Source organism: Heterocephalus glaber, unplaced genomic scaffold, assembly GCF_053883595.1.
Source record: "Heterocephalus glaber isolate CG9 unplaced genomic scaffold, H.glaber_assembly_v1.0 deba00000676, whole genome shotgun sequence".
Classification (NCBI taxonomy): Eukaryota; Metazoa; Chordata; class Mammalia; order Rodentia; family Bathyergidae; genus Heterocephalus; species Heterocephalus glaber.
Genome location: NW_028258156.1, coordinates 1,124,154 through 1,139,219, shown reverse-complemented (window position 1 = coordinate 1,139,219; position 15,066 = coordinate 1,124,154). Strand labels below are relative to the sequence as shown.

The following is a 15,066-nucleotide window of genomic DNA, read 5'->3' as shown; positions in this document are numbered from 1 at the left end:
TAATGAACACTCAAAAATAGCTAAAATAGTGAATTTTGATATGTATATTTATCATAAGTTAACAAAAAGTGTTAAATGAAAGTTATAGGGTGCAGTTTAAAATTACCAGTGAAATGACTTAAGAATATCAAGGCAGGTCTCTTTATATTTCCTGTCACCAAATGTGCTATTTATTTTATATGACTTAACACTTTATTATAGTACTTCCCAGATTTCAGATATTATGCTAACCACTTTCTATTAATTTAATTTGATCCTCATGCTCACCCTATGATGTAGGTGCTATTATGATCCCCACTTTATAAAAGAGGATCTAAACAAAGAAACCGGCCAGTTCTCTTTAATACAGTTAGCCAAAATTTACACTAAGTAGATCTGTCAAAATATTTTTGAATTCTACTTGAGCTTTGTAGAATTACTTACTTTGATAAAGCTCAAAAAAATCAGAACTGTTTTTTCCTTTGGAAGGAATATAAAGAGAACTCAGCCAGGAAATATTACCTAAAAATCACCTAGAAATAACCACTGATGATTTTTACAGAAGTTAGATTCTCTCAAACCCCTGGTATGATTGGCGCTTTTTTGTAAAGCAGCTGATGATACTGTTCATTATTGTGTGTGTATGGTCTGTGTATAAAATACACAAAAGGGCCGGGGATTTAGCTCAGTGGTTACGCCACCTGCTGCGCAAGAGCAAGGACCTGAGTTCGATCCCCGGCACCAAAAAAGTAAAATAAAATAAAATAAAATACACAAAAAATAAAAAATAAAATCATAGCTAGGAAAAAGAATATTAGAAGACACTGAGTAGAAGCACATCAACTTGGAATGCTTTCAACATTAAATTTTTATTTTCCAGAATGTAGACGGTGTCTTTCTATTAGAGAATTCTGTCACTGTCTACCAAATGCTAACAAGGCTTTTAATTTCCTCACTGAACTTAAAAGCAGCTTTCCAGCTTTGGATCTTGACATCAGCTTTATAAATCATGACTTTAATCATCATATTATGTAGCATTGTTATAAGTTATATACTCTCTGGCATGCCCACTGGTATACAATCAGACCTTAATTCTACTCACAGGTATCAAAATAAAGCATGAACAAGGGAAAATGTTCTCCATAGTCTGTCCAGCAAGGAAGAAGGGATTGAGAACTGTGAGCGACTCTCCAGGAAAGGCAGAGGGTGCCAGGGCTCAGGGCCAGGGTTCCTCAGAGCAAAGACTAGAGATTTTTGCCGAGAAAGTACCATGTCTTCCACAGAGGAGCATCAAAAACTTAAGGAAACAAGCTAGCATGTATGAGCTATGACTAGCTCTGAGAGCTCAAACCCAAGAGCCCAAATCTGAAAATGAAAATATACACACAACCTGAGTATTTAAACTATCTCAACAAGATATCCTGTTCTTACGATCAAGCAAAAGAGAAAGATTAATGAGAAAAATGCAATTCTGAATGGGTTTAATGGGTGAAGTGATTCTCATACGCACCTTGTGGAATGTATCACTTCTTAAATGGCATGGATTTCCCAGAACCTTTAGGTGTTGTTATTTTTATTTCTGGCAACATATAATTTGTGTTGGACTTGACAAAAGAACTGGGCAAGGCTAACGTGACCTCTTTGCTTACAGACTGTGGGTTGAATGTACACAAGCAGTGTTCCAAGCATGTTCCTAATGACTGCCAGCCTGATCTCAAGAGGATCAAGAAGGTGTACTGCTGTGACCTCACCACTCTCGTGAAAGCTCACAACACTCAGAGGCCCATGGTGGTTGACATATGTATTCGGGAAATTGAAGCAAGAGGTTTGGAAAATATTCCCTACTACGGTATTACAGTGATTTTATTTTGTGGTTTATATTGATTGTTGCCAAAGAATTGGCTCACACTACTACTCTTGGGAAAATGACCTGTATACATGCAGAAACACACACAGAGATAAACTAAATCCTGCCAACTATGTCAGTTTTCATTTCTTATATAAACCATAACATGGATGCACTCAACAAATGTTTACTGAGTAGTTAGCTGTGTGCCAGACACTAGGGATCTAAAAGTCACCATTCTCAACTTAAGGAAATTCATACTGTATGTGGAAATCAGAAGAGCAAACAAATATATATTGTGGGTACACATATCCAAACACCATAGAATCACAAAGGAAGATACTTCATTTTAGTTGAGGACAATTAAAAAAAGGTTAAGACGGGTGAGGTTTGAATTGGTCTTAAAATGTGCTTCTATTAAGTAATTTAAAAATTATTGATCAACACATGTCTCCTACAATATAAAAGTTCATCTCTGATATTGTTCTGTTTACTTCAAAGAGAACAGTTAAAAGATTATAAAGATGGATGCAATGAAAAATCAAGGTGGCAAGGAAGATAGAAATATTCCCCCCTCCAAAAGAAGGTTCTTTGTATTATGCTGGAATTACCTTTTCTTTATTTTTTTTTTATTTGGCAATTCTTCAGCATCATATGGATCTCACTGGGAAAAACTTGGATTGCAGGATGTAACTTGAATAACTGAGCCGTAATTATTTTATATTCTTCTATACTTTGTATCCATTGTTGCTCCAAAATTGAGTTAACATATTCTACAGGTATCTAGTCATTGGCCAACTATGGTATTTTTTCCAAAACAAAGCAAAGCAGGATGTTAGAGCTTGTTATCTCAAGCCTTTTCAAGATAGAAGATTATTTTATCTGCAGCATGAAAGCCATGGTGATTCTGGTCCCTGAGGACTGACTCATTTAATCCCCCATGGTAAGAAATGTCTCCAGTAGTGAAAAGAGAGGAACTTGATGGATGCTCTGGGATCTGGTGAAGGAATTGATGGAAAGGCTGACTAGCTAAGAAGAGAGGAGAGGTGTCCCAACTCTGGATGAAGGACTGGGACAAGTGGCCCTGGGCCAGCTGTTTGGAAGACACTGCAGTTTGGGGGCACATCCAAGGACAGGAACTGTGCTGCTCTGGTGAAGATAGAATAGCACCAACTCCTATAGGATAGATAAAATAGCATGACTCAGAGTCTGGGCCAAGGGAATCACAGCAAAGGGATTGGAGTTACAGACAGTAGAGGACCAAGCCTACAAATAAAACCTAGTAATAGGCTAGAAAAAAAGTCACCTGACCTATTCTTAGCTGCATGGCACCACTGCCAACATGGCCTCGAGCAAGTTCTTACTCTGCTTAAATATCTGTTCCCTCATCTGTAGAGTAGAAGTAATTGTACCTCAGAAAGTGCTTGTGAGGATTAAAATAAGTTGATGTGTATAAATGACCTAATACAGTGCCAAATATACAGGGCTTGACCTGTTATTTCTTTTCAGCTTTTCCTGGAATAACCAGCTCCCCTAACTCCACTCCAAACCTGTCTGAATATATTACACAACCAGTAAGTTTCATTGCTGTTCCAGAGACCCAGAATAATAGTGTTTTCAATAAGATAGAAATCTTCAATAGATAGAGATCTCTTTATCTCCTGTGACAATGCAGGTAGCCAGAAGCAGTCCAGGGTTAATGAGCAGTTACTCAATGCCAGGAGCCCAGGCCCTGCAACTTGTTCTTTGTCACACTTGAGATCTGCCCTCATCTGCATGACTATCATCCTATCTGCACTGCAACCCACAAGAAGAGGGAAAGTGCAAGTTCTTCCCTTCAAGGCCACAGCCCAGAGACTGTATCCATTACTTCTGTTCTCTTTGCATTGCCCAGAACTGAATGGCCACTGCAATACATATGGTTTTAACAATCAAAGATCCCATTGCAACACAGGAATGGAGAACAAACACTGGAATGGCAGTTGGCAGTCTCTTCTCCTCTAACAAACTCCAGCCCCTCCTGATGACTTCCTTCACAGACTTGCTCCTCAATAAGACCTCCCTAGATACCCTCTTCTGTCAGGGTTAGCTGTCCACTTCCGTCTGCTCCCATAACTACAGTGGCCATGCCTCTAACAGTCTATCATCCCACTTTGCTGAGAGGACCCTGCACGCAGCACCATCTAGAAAATGTGACCCCCAGGTTTCATCTTGTGGGCTCCCTTCAGTTGATCATCCGTGGCTACCTAGACAACTGATCTTCAGACAAAGCAGCTAATATCAACTAAGACCATCTGCAAGGTCACAGGACAGATGAGGAACAGTGTCTGACATGTATTTGTTGTCTCTGATGTAAACTCATGCAAAGCCTTGTATATAGCAGATAGTATATAGTCAATAAATATTTGTGAAATTTATAAAAAACAGGAATATGTTAGTTATCAAGAGTTTAACATATTCTACTGTGGAACAACACAAACTCTTTACTTATTTTTGCAATAGCTACAGTTCTGATAGGAGCTAGTTTTTGATATACAAGGTCTGAAACCTGGTCCTACATTCCTTCTGACATTTTTGATTGTGTGTGTGTGTGTGTGTGTGATAGGTTTAGAACATATCTTAACAAATCAATAAGCTTGAGAAGCAGAAACTAAGTCCTTTTTTGCCTAAATATACAATGACCAAGTTTATAAAATCAATAAATAGAATTTTATTTTCTGCATCTGTTTGTACAATCGGTTATGCAAAGGCAAAATTAAATCATTCATACTGAGTTATTCAGCATATTGTCTTATTTATTGTTACTCCTAAAAAGCTATAAAATTTAGATTTTTCTAGCATATTACACACATTTACCTAGAACAGTACCTCCTACAATAGAAAACATGGCTTAGAAAGATGCTTGGGAGAAGGGAAAGTTGCTGCCCCAGCAGTGAAATGGGTACCCAGTGATCTGATGAACAAAGGAAGTAGGGGACTGTGGTCAGTGAGAATCTTAAATATCAAGTTGCTTGGCAAAGTCAGGCAAGAAGAAGACCAGATCGCCACTGAGAACTCCACTCCTAACAAGCAAATGAAGATAGACTCATGTGGAAACTAGGGCTGACAAGTCCAAGTTCTGACGCAACAGTGTGTGATATATAAGATCACTAATGATGTTTTCTTGTTTCCTGATTGCACATAGTACGTATGTGAAATTAGAGTCTTTTATTAGATGTCTCGGGAAGCTGAAGTTGAAGTCTCTCCCACTGTCTCCCTCCCTCTGCCCCATAGGACTGAAGTCAGAAGGCCTGTATAGAGTCTCTGGGTTCACAGAACACATTGAAGATGTCAAGATGGCATTTGATAGAGGTAAGCCTGTGCCTTCCTGAATTGCCATCTGACTTATCCTCCTCAGCAGCCTCTCTGTTGGAACCAGCTTCATGCATAGTGAGAACAAGGTATCAGAACTACTGAGAGTTGTTTTTAAGAAACTGAGGAATGATGCTTTAAAAAATTCTCCCAGTTCTGCCTCTGTGGGAAATGTTTCTTTAGATGTTGCAGACAATAACCACATGAGGAAATCAGTTTAAATACCATGTGAATGGGCAGCCAGTCCACGTGGTACCAGAGCACCCTTCTGCATCCCCATCTCGGGATCCCGCTGATGACTCTTCTCAGACCTCCAAAAAAGGAACAGGGGATGGGTGAGTCCCTGCACTGAAGGAGGGGAAGCCAGTAGAGTTCAGCAGGTAGCTCCTTTGTTCTTTTTGATGGTGACTCACAGTTCTAGTGCATATTATCTCCTAGGTCAGTGATTAGCCAACCTGAAGAACTTGTTCGGAATGTAGATCATCATCCTCAGGACTTACTCAGAAAGCAGGACTAGCCTAAGAATCTGTATTCCTAATGAACAGTCCAAATTGTTCTGGTGCCCTGTTTTCCTCGATGGAGCTCCCCTGGGTAACATGATACACAAGGTCTTGGATGATGCGGACCTGCCTGTCTGATCAGCTCCTCTCCAGTTCCTCCTTCCTATTGCTCTTTATACTCCAGTGCTCCTGAAATACACCTTACCTATTGTCATAAAGAAGCACTTCAGCTCATTGTCCTGTTCATCTGGAATGTGTACCTCTTTGCCTGGCCAACACATTTATATTGGGAGTTGAGTGTTTTGTCTTTCATGAGGCTTCTCTGATCACCCCAAGCTGTTTCACTGGCCCATGCCCCTCTGTGTTTCTCACCTGTTTCCAGCATAGCATCCCATTTCTTTGTAATTGTTGAGTTGCATGTCTTACTCCCAGTCTAATTAGAACTAATCAAAGGGGGTGTCTCTTTTCTTCTTTGATTTACAAAGGCTTAACTATACTTGGTGTGTGGTAGATTCTCAATAAATGTTTGCTAAATATATAAATAAGGGGATCAGTGTGACATATCTGCTGCTCTTTTACTCTCTTCTGTACATTCACAGTTTTTTAATCTTCATAACCAAATTTGCCAAGGCATTTGTTCTTTTAATTCTCCACGCAAAAGATATTGCTAGTCTCCGTATGATTGAAACATTTTTTATCCAAAGGTTAAAAAAGAACTCCTAGTCTACAATCGTTAAAATGAACTGGTATTTATTAATGGTAAAACTAAAAAATCAAAATTGTCTTGAGAATTATTGTAAAAAATAGTAAAAGAAAGATAACCTAACTATACATGAGGTAAGTTTAAAGTTTCCCAGATTGAAGGCCTCCAGGCGAGGGGGGTAGAGTCAAGTTCAAAAATCAACTTCAGTGAGTTTAAAAAAAATAGTAGAAAATGAAAGTGTTCAATAATTATTTTGCTCATGTGACCTTCAAATCCAAGTCCAAAGAATATTGATGGAGATGTAGTAGACCTTTGATGGTTTCTTTACATTTTCATATAAAGTTGTTATTCTATTATGAATCTTTATGTCTATAATATGAATTACTGTGCTAAATTTCCATTGGGCAAATTATCTGGGGCTGAGAACCAAAGAACTATTTCCTGTCCATTCCGTTGCCTTTGTGCCTGCACGTACCCTCAGACCTTACCTAACTCTCAGCAAACTCCTGTTACTTCCTGCACCTCAGTGTTATTAGAAGCCGAAAAAGAGTTAGCTGAAACTTGTCAGGTAGCACTCACTGTTGAAGTTTTCCCCCTTCTGTGCGTGCTTCAACTTGGTGAAAGAAGATCCTAATTAGAACTTGGATCATTGACTGTTTTTCAGATGGGGAAAAGGCAGATATATCTGCCAACATCTATCCAGACATAAACATCATCACTGGGGCTCTGAAACTGTATTTCAGAGACTTACCCATCCCTGTCATCACTTATGATACCTATTCCAAATTTATAGAAGCAGCAAGTAAGTATGGAAGACTAATTTTTCATTTGCACTAAACACTTAAGTACAATGTTTTTGATCTTAAGAAAATTAAACTCAGAAGAGTTTTATTGCATGAGTTTTTATTTTTCCAATGAGAGCACAGTAGTACAGTCATCAGAAAGCCAACAGAGTGCACCAGCTGAGCTGAACCTGTGCTAAGCCAACTGTGACCACAGAAGCTGGGTTCGAGGCAGTTCTGTCTTTCCTCATTGCTCCCCATATGCAGAGAACCAGCTCGGCCAGCCCTAGTCTGTTATTTCTTAAAAGTGTGAATATTTTATATGTTCCCCAAGGAGAGCTATGTAGATTAACTACTTTCATCCATTAAGCAGAGTCACACTGTGGATTCATTAAGGTTCATCCAAGTCTTGCCAGTGATGCTGTTCGAAATTAATAGAAGGCCAAGGGTATTCTGTGTCAAATTCTATGCTAGGAGCTCTCACCAGCTTCTTCTAGTTTATTTTTCTCATCTATCCCGTGAGGCAAATGTTACAATCAGATTTTACAGAGGAGAATAGCCAGATGTGGAGGGCTAAGCTCATAGGTCCAGGAATGGACCATCAGCCACAGTTGCTCATTCAGGCTTCACCAAGTGGCCTCACTGCTGTGAGTGGAGTGTGACAGGCAGAATGTCATGGGAAGGGGCTGCTCTTTGCCCAGGAACAGATAATGACAAGAAAGGAGAGATTTGGATGCTAAGATGCATGACAGAGAGGTCAAGCTCACTTTGAGAAACTTTTTTTTTTAATTTTAGGGGTTTTTAAAAAGTCTTTAAAGATTAAAAAGTATAAGTATGTGCTGTTGGCTATGCTAATGAGGTGTCTGACAGGAGGAAACAAGGGTGGGTTGGGATTTATGCATGGCACATTTTCCAGATGAGCTATGGCCCTGCTCTCTGGTGAGAACATTCCTTCCTGGGTTCTCGTAGCCCTAAATGAGCAAGATTCCAACAGCTTGGTACCTTCCAACCCAGAAGAAATATCTGGAGGGTTTTCTTTGAGTATATACCAACACATATCAGAGACCCCAAATCCAGAAGCATGCACTCTTCCTCCCATTGTTAACACGCCCAGTAGCTATTTCCTAACCTGAACTGAACACCAGGGCTAATCCTGCCAGCACTTTAGTGACAGTTGCCTTCAATGCAGGCTGATCTAGCCAGCCTGACTGCCAATGTCCTTGCATTGCAAAATGCATTCAGTTATGGAAGCCTGCCAGGGAAAGACTTATTTGGCAGTGTAAGGGGCACACTCCTATATGTAGTAGTTAAAATTAGAGCTTATGATAGTGAGGTCTCCACCAAATCCAATGTTCAGAAGACAGAAAGAGCACACATAGACTGTGCATGTAACTTCACACTGTATGCATTCTACTAGGATGCCCTTTCCCAGAGGGGAGGGTCAGTGTCCAACCTCCAGCCACCCACATCATGGAAACGCAATAAGCATGTGATACTTAACCTCAGACTCTTTCCGGAATGAGGCAAAATGCAAACAAATATTAATTTCTGTGCAATAGTACCTGAAATTGCATGAATTTATTAGACTGTCCTCCTCATTTGTGATCAAGACAAATGAGACATTGTTACTTCTCTGGACATTCTAATGTCACAGCTCTGTGCTAATATTTGTTCTATGTGATTTATACAGAAATCTCCAATGCAGATGAGAGGCTGGAAGCAGTCCATGAAGTGCTGATGTTGCTGCCTCCCGCCCACTATGAGACCCTGCGCTACCTAATGATCCACCTCAAAAAGTAAGCAACACCTCCCTTACTGATCTGCCCCTCATCTGCCCCTGGAGCAGTTAATGCATGAAGGAAAGTTGACTACAGAGTGGACAGACACTCTATTTAAAGTGGACTGTGCTACTTTCTTAAGCCTGTCCCAGTCATAGCTGCTAGAATTCTGCTCCATGCTGAGAAATGCTTCATGCACTTTCCACAGGGTGTGGGTACTCTTATGGGCCTGGACCAAAGGAAGTCGAATGTCTAATCCAAAGAAATGAATCTAAGACTGAAACCTAAGCAGGTTGATCCAGAGTCCGCACTCTATCTTAACCACTTGTCTTCACTACTTATACTCCATACCTGCACCTCCCAGTGTGTACTGTATGTTCTGATCTTCCTCTTGCTGTTCACCCCAGTCTCAGACTCCTAAGCCTGTGATCTCTTGTTTTCCTGATGTGTGAGTTCTCTGTCTCCAAGGAACAAATTACTCCCAAACTTTGTGGCCTAAAACAATAAAAAATGTATTATCTCCCTCATCTCTGGGCCAAGGATCAAGTTGTAGCTTAGCTAGGGACGTCTGGTTCAAGGTCACTCATGAAATCAGCCAGCCTGCAATCTCATCTGAAGGCTTCATGGAAGGGAATTTCCACTTCCAAGTTCACTCATTGGTTGTTGGCAGGGTTCAGTCCTTGAAGGCTGTTGACCTGAAGGCCAACTTCCTCCTTGACTTATACTGGGGGGCAACCCACAGACAGCACACAAAATGGCAACTGGCATCCCTTAGAGCAAGCAAGCAGGAGGATCCAAGAGGAAAGGTTATATTTTTAGGAAATGACGTCCTATGGCTATTTCTGTGTTTTGTATGTTAAAAGCCACCTAGGTCTGGCCCTTACTTACAGGAGACAAGGAGTGTGGGCCCCTCTGAGAGGACATCTACCATAGTAAGTTATCTGGGTAGAGCATGTGAAGCAGAGATGGAGATTTTTGGATGTTTACCACACACTAGAACTCCTGGATCCAGACTCCTCTCTAAACCCTGGGTCCCTTTTCTTTCCTGTACATTTGTAATGAGATTGATGAGTTGGCCTTTGACTGTTGGAGGGATCAATGCACATCTGTGTGTCTCTCTTTGTATTTCTGGAATATACATGGCAGCACCGCATTCTTAGACAAAGTGAACCAAAAATTGTCTATGTTGAGCAAATTACAGATCTACTCAGCAAGTGCAGGAGCAAGTTGAGAATACTGTACAAATTCCAATTATTTTGGATTTTACTTTTTGGCCTTATTATGACTGCGGCTCAGACCAGAGTGATCAGAGTGGGTAACATATAGTTCAAAAGAATACCATTTGGATTAATCTATTTAATGTAAGAGTAGAGTGCAAGTAATTTTTGGATCAGTGATAGACTCTGAGTATCTCCGTAAGCTTTTAATTAGCTGTAAATTATTTCTTTCCTTGTGACTTATGTCCAATTGTTACAATTTGGGAAGTAAAGGACCAGTATCACAAAAAATGCTGGCCTCTCCCAGATGAATTGTAAATGGCAATAGTTTTGTATTGTTATTGTGATGAGTCTGCTAGCTATCTTGTTTGGTCAAATGTGGTGTCTGACTTCATAGGAAAAGGTAAACATTTTAACAATCCAGAATCTCCTCTTTTCTACCTTCCTCTTAGCTTTGCAGCATGAAAATGATTCAAACTGAGCTGACCTTCCTAAAATAATACTAAGTGGCAAATCCTTCTTAGCTCTAAGGGAATAGACAGCAAAGAACGGCCTTCAGTGCAAAACCTAAACACATTTTAATTGTCTTTAGTTCTTTGGAGAACCTGCTCCTTCTTAGATCTATTATGAGCATTGTAAAATCTAAATTTCTGAAATCAGGAATCTGAGAGATAACAATTTTATTTTACTGGAAATATAGTAAGCCAACTTTGGGGATTTGGATTTCATTCTTAAAGTCTCTTCAGTTCTTGTCTAGAGATTGAAAAGATGATTTTAAATTCCAACAATAACTACTGCTACAGACCTCATCCTGGGGGAACTAGAAATAATGTCCAACTGCTTTCCTGTCTGGCTACATTCCAGCCATTCCCCTGTCCCCCGATAACCACCTGGCTCTTCCTAAACACACCACATGGCAACCCATTCTATAAGTACCCTTTCTCCTCTACTGCTAGCCCTGCCAGCAGACAGGGAGCCTGCTCTGTGTCCCACTTTCCAGCTTACAGACCAATGGGAATCAATGGGAAAAAAGACTAATATATAAAAGCCATGATGCCACCATGGGCCAGCTAATAATCTTCCGCTCCTTCAAACCAATATCCCTTAAATGATAGTTCTATGTTTATTTAGTAAGGAGGACTGATTTTCTAATTTTTAAAATTGTGTCCATATTAGACTTACATAATGCATTCATTTCCACTGGCTGGAAGCAATGTCACCAATTTAAAAAGAAAACCAAATCAGAAAATTACCTTTATAAAAAACACCTTTCTGCTATTCTGATTCTCAGTTTGCTTTTGTAATTTCTTGAACCAGTGATGGTGTTGGATCTTAATCAGTACGTAAATTCTTCCACAAGTCTACACAATGTCTTTGTGTATCTGTGTGTGTTTTTCAGAGTTACTTTGAATGAAAAGGACAATTTTATGAATGCAGAAAATCTGGGGATCGTGTTTGGGCCCACCCTGATGAGGCCCCCCGAGGACAGCACCCTGACAACCCTCCGTGACATGCGGTACCAAAAGCTGATTGTGCAGATTTTGATAGAAAACGAAGATGTTTTGTTCTAGTCCAACAAAGAAATGAGCTGAATGGCCCCAGCCCCATCCTAGTTGATAGATCAAAAGGAATAAAAACATTTCTTACACTTGATTTGTTTTTCAAACAAGTAACAGAGTTTCCTGGACCACAACGGATCGCAGAGTCGGGTAATGTGTCTCATAGACACGCCCTCCTCTATGCGAGAACAGGGTGAGGGCAAGAGAGCCCCGGCCTTGGGTCTTTCGCTGTGCCTCGTATGTATGTCTGTTTCGCTGGAAGAGTGATTAATACATCTTTCTTTAACTTATTAAAAAACAACGTAGACCTTTAAGCTTCAATCTTACCAGTAATAAAAGGGAACTTAATTCCTAAAGGTACTTGATACAGTTATAAATTTTCCACTTACAGAAAGAAGACAATTCTATACGTTAAATGTTAAATGAAACCTATATTGTAAAATGTATTTTTATTTCAGCTGCAAGAATGTTATTTTATTTTAACAAATAGAACTCAATGCAGTGCATTGACTATTACCCTGTGTACATTGTTCTGCGTTCTTGCTGTGATGCCCTGGAAGTTTGACCACAAATGCAGTGTTATCTTGACATACCTCTCTCCTTTTTAGTGCTTTTCAATGAAATTTCACCTGCCACATTGTCCCTGCTTTTGATAGTTTTTGCACTTAAGCACTAGCATTCTGCTATCATATAGTATAAGTTTATAACAATTATAGGATGGTCCGAAATATCCACAAATTGTCTTTCCATAAAAATTTTGTGAATTCCCAAAGTATGTTATCAATTGGTCACTACCCTCCCATGTAACGAGTGTGTAACCTAGAACATGCAGAATGTGGTCATTTTGTGTAAAATTATTTGAGGACAGTGGACGTATCTGGGCTATGAAAAACTTTAGCACTTTTTCCTCTTTTCAGCAAAACACTCCAAACTCATATGTTAATTATAAGTTGAATTTTTGCCACATTCGTGTATTGACAAAAAGTGACCCTGCAGAATAATTTTTGAATTTTTTCATTTTTATCTTATCAACAAACCTATTTTTAAAAGTAAAGAATGAGTAAGGTTGGTTTTTGCTAAATATTTGTTCATCCTTGAGAAAAGTAGTTCTGTATGAGAAATAATTTCATATGATTTTATTACTATAGTTCCATCCTGTTGGTTATATTTATCTCCGCATGAGCCTTTCACACCAAGATTTCTATATTTTGTAACATAGGTAAAATATTTAAAACATCAAAAACTGTACATCTAGATTTTTAAAAATCCAACTGCAATGTCTTTCCCTGATTGTCTGAGATAGATCATGTAATTACTCACAAGTCTTGTTTTGGAGTGACCAGAAGAGTCGTGCCGTGTGTGGTGTGGCATGAGAGGAGGGGCACCATGCAGCTGTTGTCCTGGGAAGTCCCCAGGGCCCTGCAGATGGACTCTGTTGTCAACTGGGGGTCAGAATCATTCAGTCTGCTCCCTACTGTTAGCCTTCCTCCCAACTGTACAGATTTGTTTGTTGTAGCTTATGTACTTCTTGATACTGTCAAAAAAATTATCTGGAAATGGTTTTATTTTGTGAGGTGAACGATACTTTGTAATTTATGATAGTGTAAATGGAAGGAAAAGCATTACATGTATTAAATTCTTCTGTCTATCATTCTGGAGTTTGTTCAGAGAAGTGATGTCTGCCGATGGCATGGGGAGAATCTTTAAAATCTTCTCAGGGAGATTTGGCCATGGGCTTTCCATCATTGTCAAACCATAGGAGAAAGCAAAAGTGGCCCATAGCATCCCCATCTTGCTGTCCCTCACCTCCACCAGCTTATTTCTAGAGATCCTGCTTTGAGGTTATGAGATTCGGATGTCCAGCTTCGCCTTCTGGAAGGCCCATTGCGCTTGGAGAGGTAAGGAGTTTAGGGAGAATCAGCCTTGGCTGCTTGGAGAAGCAGAACAAGGATTCTGGTGTCAGAAATTCCCAAGCTGGAATTCTAGACCTGCTTGTTACTAGCTGGGAATGAGTTGGCTTATTTGAAAAAGCAGGGATAACATTTTAAATGAAATAATGATTTAAAGCAAGCAGTAATAGTTATTTTCCATTATTTCAAGAGTGATTACTTAGAAGGGAAAAAGATATATAACTTGGGGTTGGGGATAAAAGAAGCATGAGAAGACAAGGATTTGTCTCCGGTTAAATCCAAGTCCGAGACATACTAGGGGATATTTCAACAAGGCTCTGTAATGTGCAATGGGGTTTGCTTGACTCCTTTTCTCAAATGTGATTGCTACACTCGATCCCTCTGCCTTGCTTTAGTCTGAAGCCTGCTCACCCATGCCTATCTGCCCACCATCTGGCAGCCTGACATGGCTCCTCTTACCTGGCTTGACATCCCTAGCACTGGAGTCACTCTGATAGACCTTAAAAGATGCAGCAGAGTTTCCAGGGACTCACAGTTAGATTGTTTACAAGTGAGTTGTGGCAAGTGGTATGGGCGCATGATGGGTGAGAGAATGAGAGGCTACAGCTTTTTTCCCCATTAACTTAAACGGACGTTTCAGAGGGCAGGGGGCGTGAAGGAGAGAAGGAGTTATGGAGAGACAGTTGGGAAGAAACACGCCATACACTTGAAGGCTTACTAGGCTGTCCTGATTACTGAAAACCCAAATCAGGTGGCTTACACATGCCTATGCTCTCACAAGCCCCACAATTTATAGCCAGCCTTTCATTGTTTAAATGTGACAGTCATTAATTTTTTTTGTTGTTTTTTTGGGTTTTTTTGGTACCGGGGATCGAACTCTGGTCCTTGCGCTTGCAAGGCAGGCGGTGGAACCACTGAGCTAAATCCCCAGCCCTACAGTCATTAATTTTTAACAAATATTTTTCAAGCATAAGTAATAGGCCAGACACTAAATACTTGGAGGCAAGGCAAATGATTATCTCATGGGAAGAATTAAATAGTAAGTTTAGTCTGGTGGGAAGGAGGAAACTGATCATGTTGAGGCTTTTAGGTTCAAATATAGGGGAAATGTGGGCTACTAATATTTTAAATAGACTTTTAATTATGGAATGATTTTATATTTTCAGAAAAGCTGCAGAGAAACTACAGAGTTCCTACATACCCCTTAGCCACTTTCCCCTAATGTTAACATCCTACGTAACCACAGCATAGCTGTCAAATCTAAAAATCAAGCATTGAAACATGACTCTGAATTAAATTCTAACTTTACTCAGATTTCATAGGTGTTTCTACTAGTGGCTTTTTTTTTTTAGCACTAATGAGTGTTAGGAGACAGATCACACAATCTGATTTACACTTTTAAAAGATGATTTACTTGATTATGGATCCAGCAAAGAACGTG

General features: G+C 39.8%; 1 protein-coding gene across 8 annotated transcripts in view; it reads left to right on the top strand.

Annotated features, from left to right (window-relative positions):
- Chn2 (chimerin 2) overlaps positions 1-13,366 on the top strand; it is a 336,463-nt gene extending 323,097 nt beyond the window's left edge. For 4 of the 8 annotated variants that reach the window (XM_087206589.1, XM_087206591.1, XM_021254086.2 and 1 more), the window contains 5 exons: positions 1,631-1,804; positions 5,099-5,176; positions 7,044-7,181; positions 8,852-8,957; positions 11,556-13,366. In XM_087206589.1, the coding sequence (XP_087062715.1) occupies positions 1,631-1,804; positions 5,099-5,176; positions 7,044-7,181; positions 8,852-8,957; positions 11,556-11,727 (668 nt within the window). In that variant the 3' untranslated portion in view covers positions 11,728-13,366. Of the gene's footprint in view, positions 1-1,630; positions 1,829-5,098; positions 5,177-7,043; positions 7,182-8,851; positions 8,958-11,555 lie in introns of all 8 variants that reach the window. The other 4 variants (XM_087206590.1, XM_021254085.2, XM_004839492.4 and 1 more) reach the window with 1 other exon arrangement.
- The last annotated feature ends 1,700 nt before the right edge of the window (positions 13,367-15,066 follow it).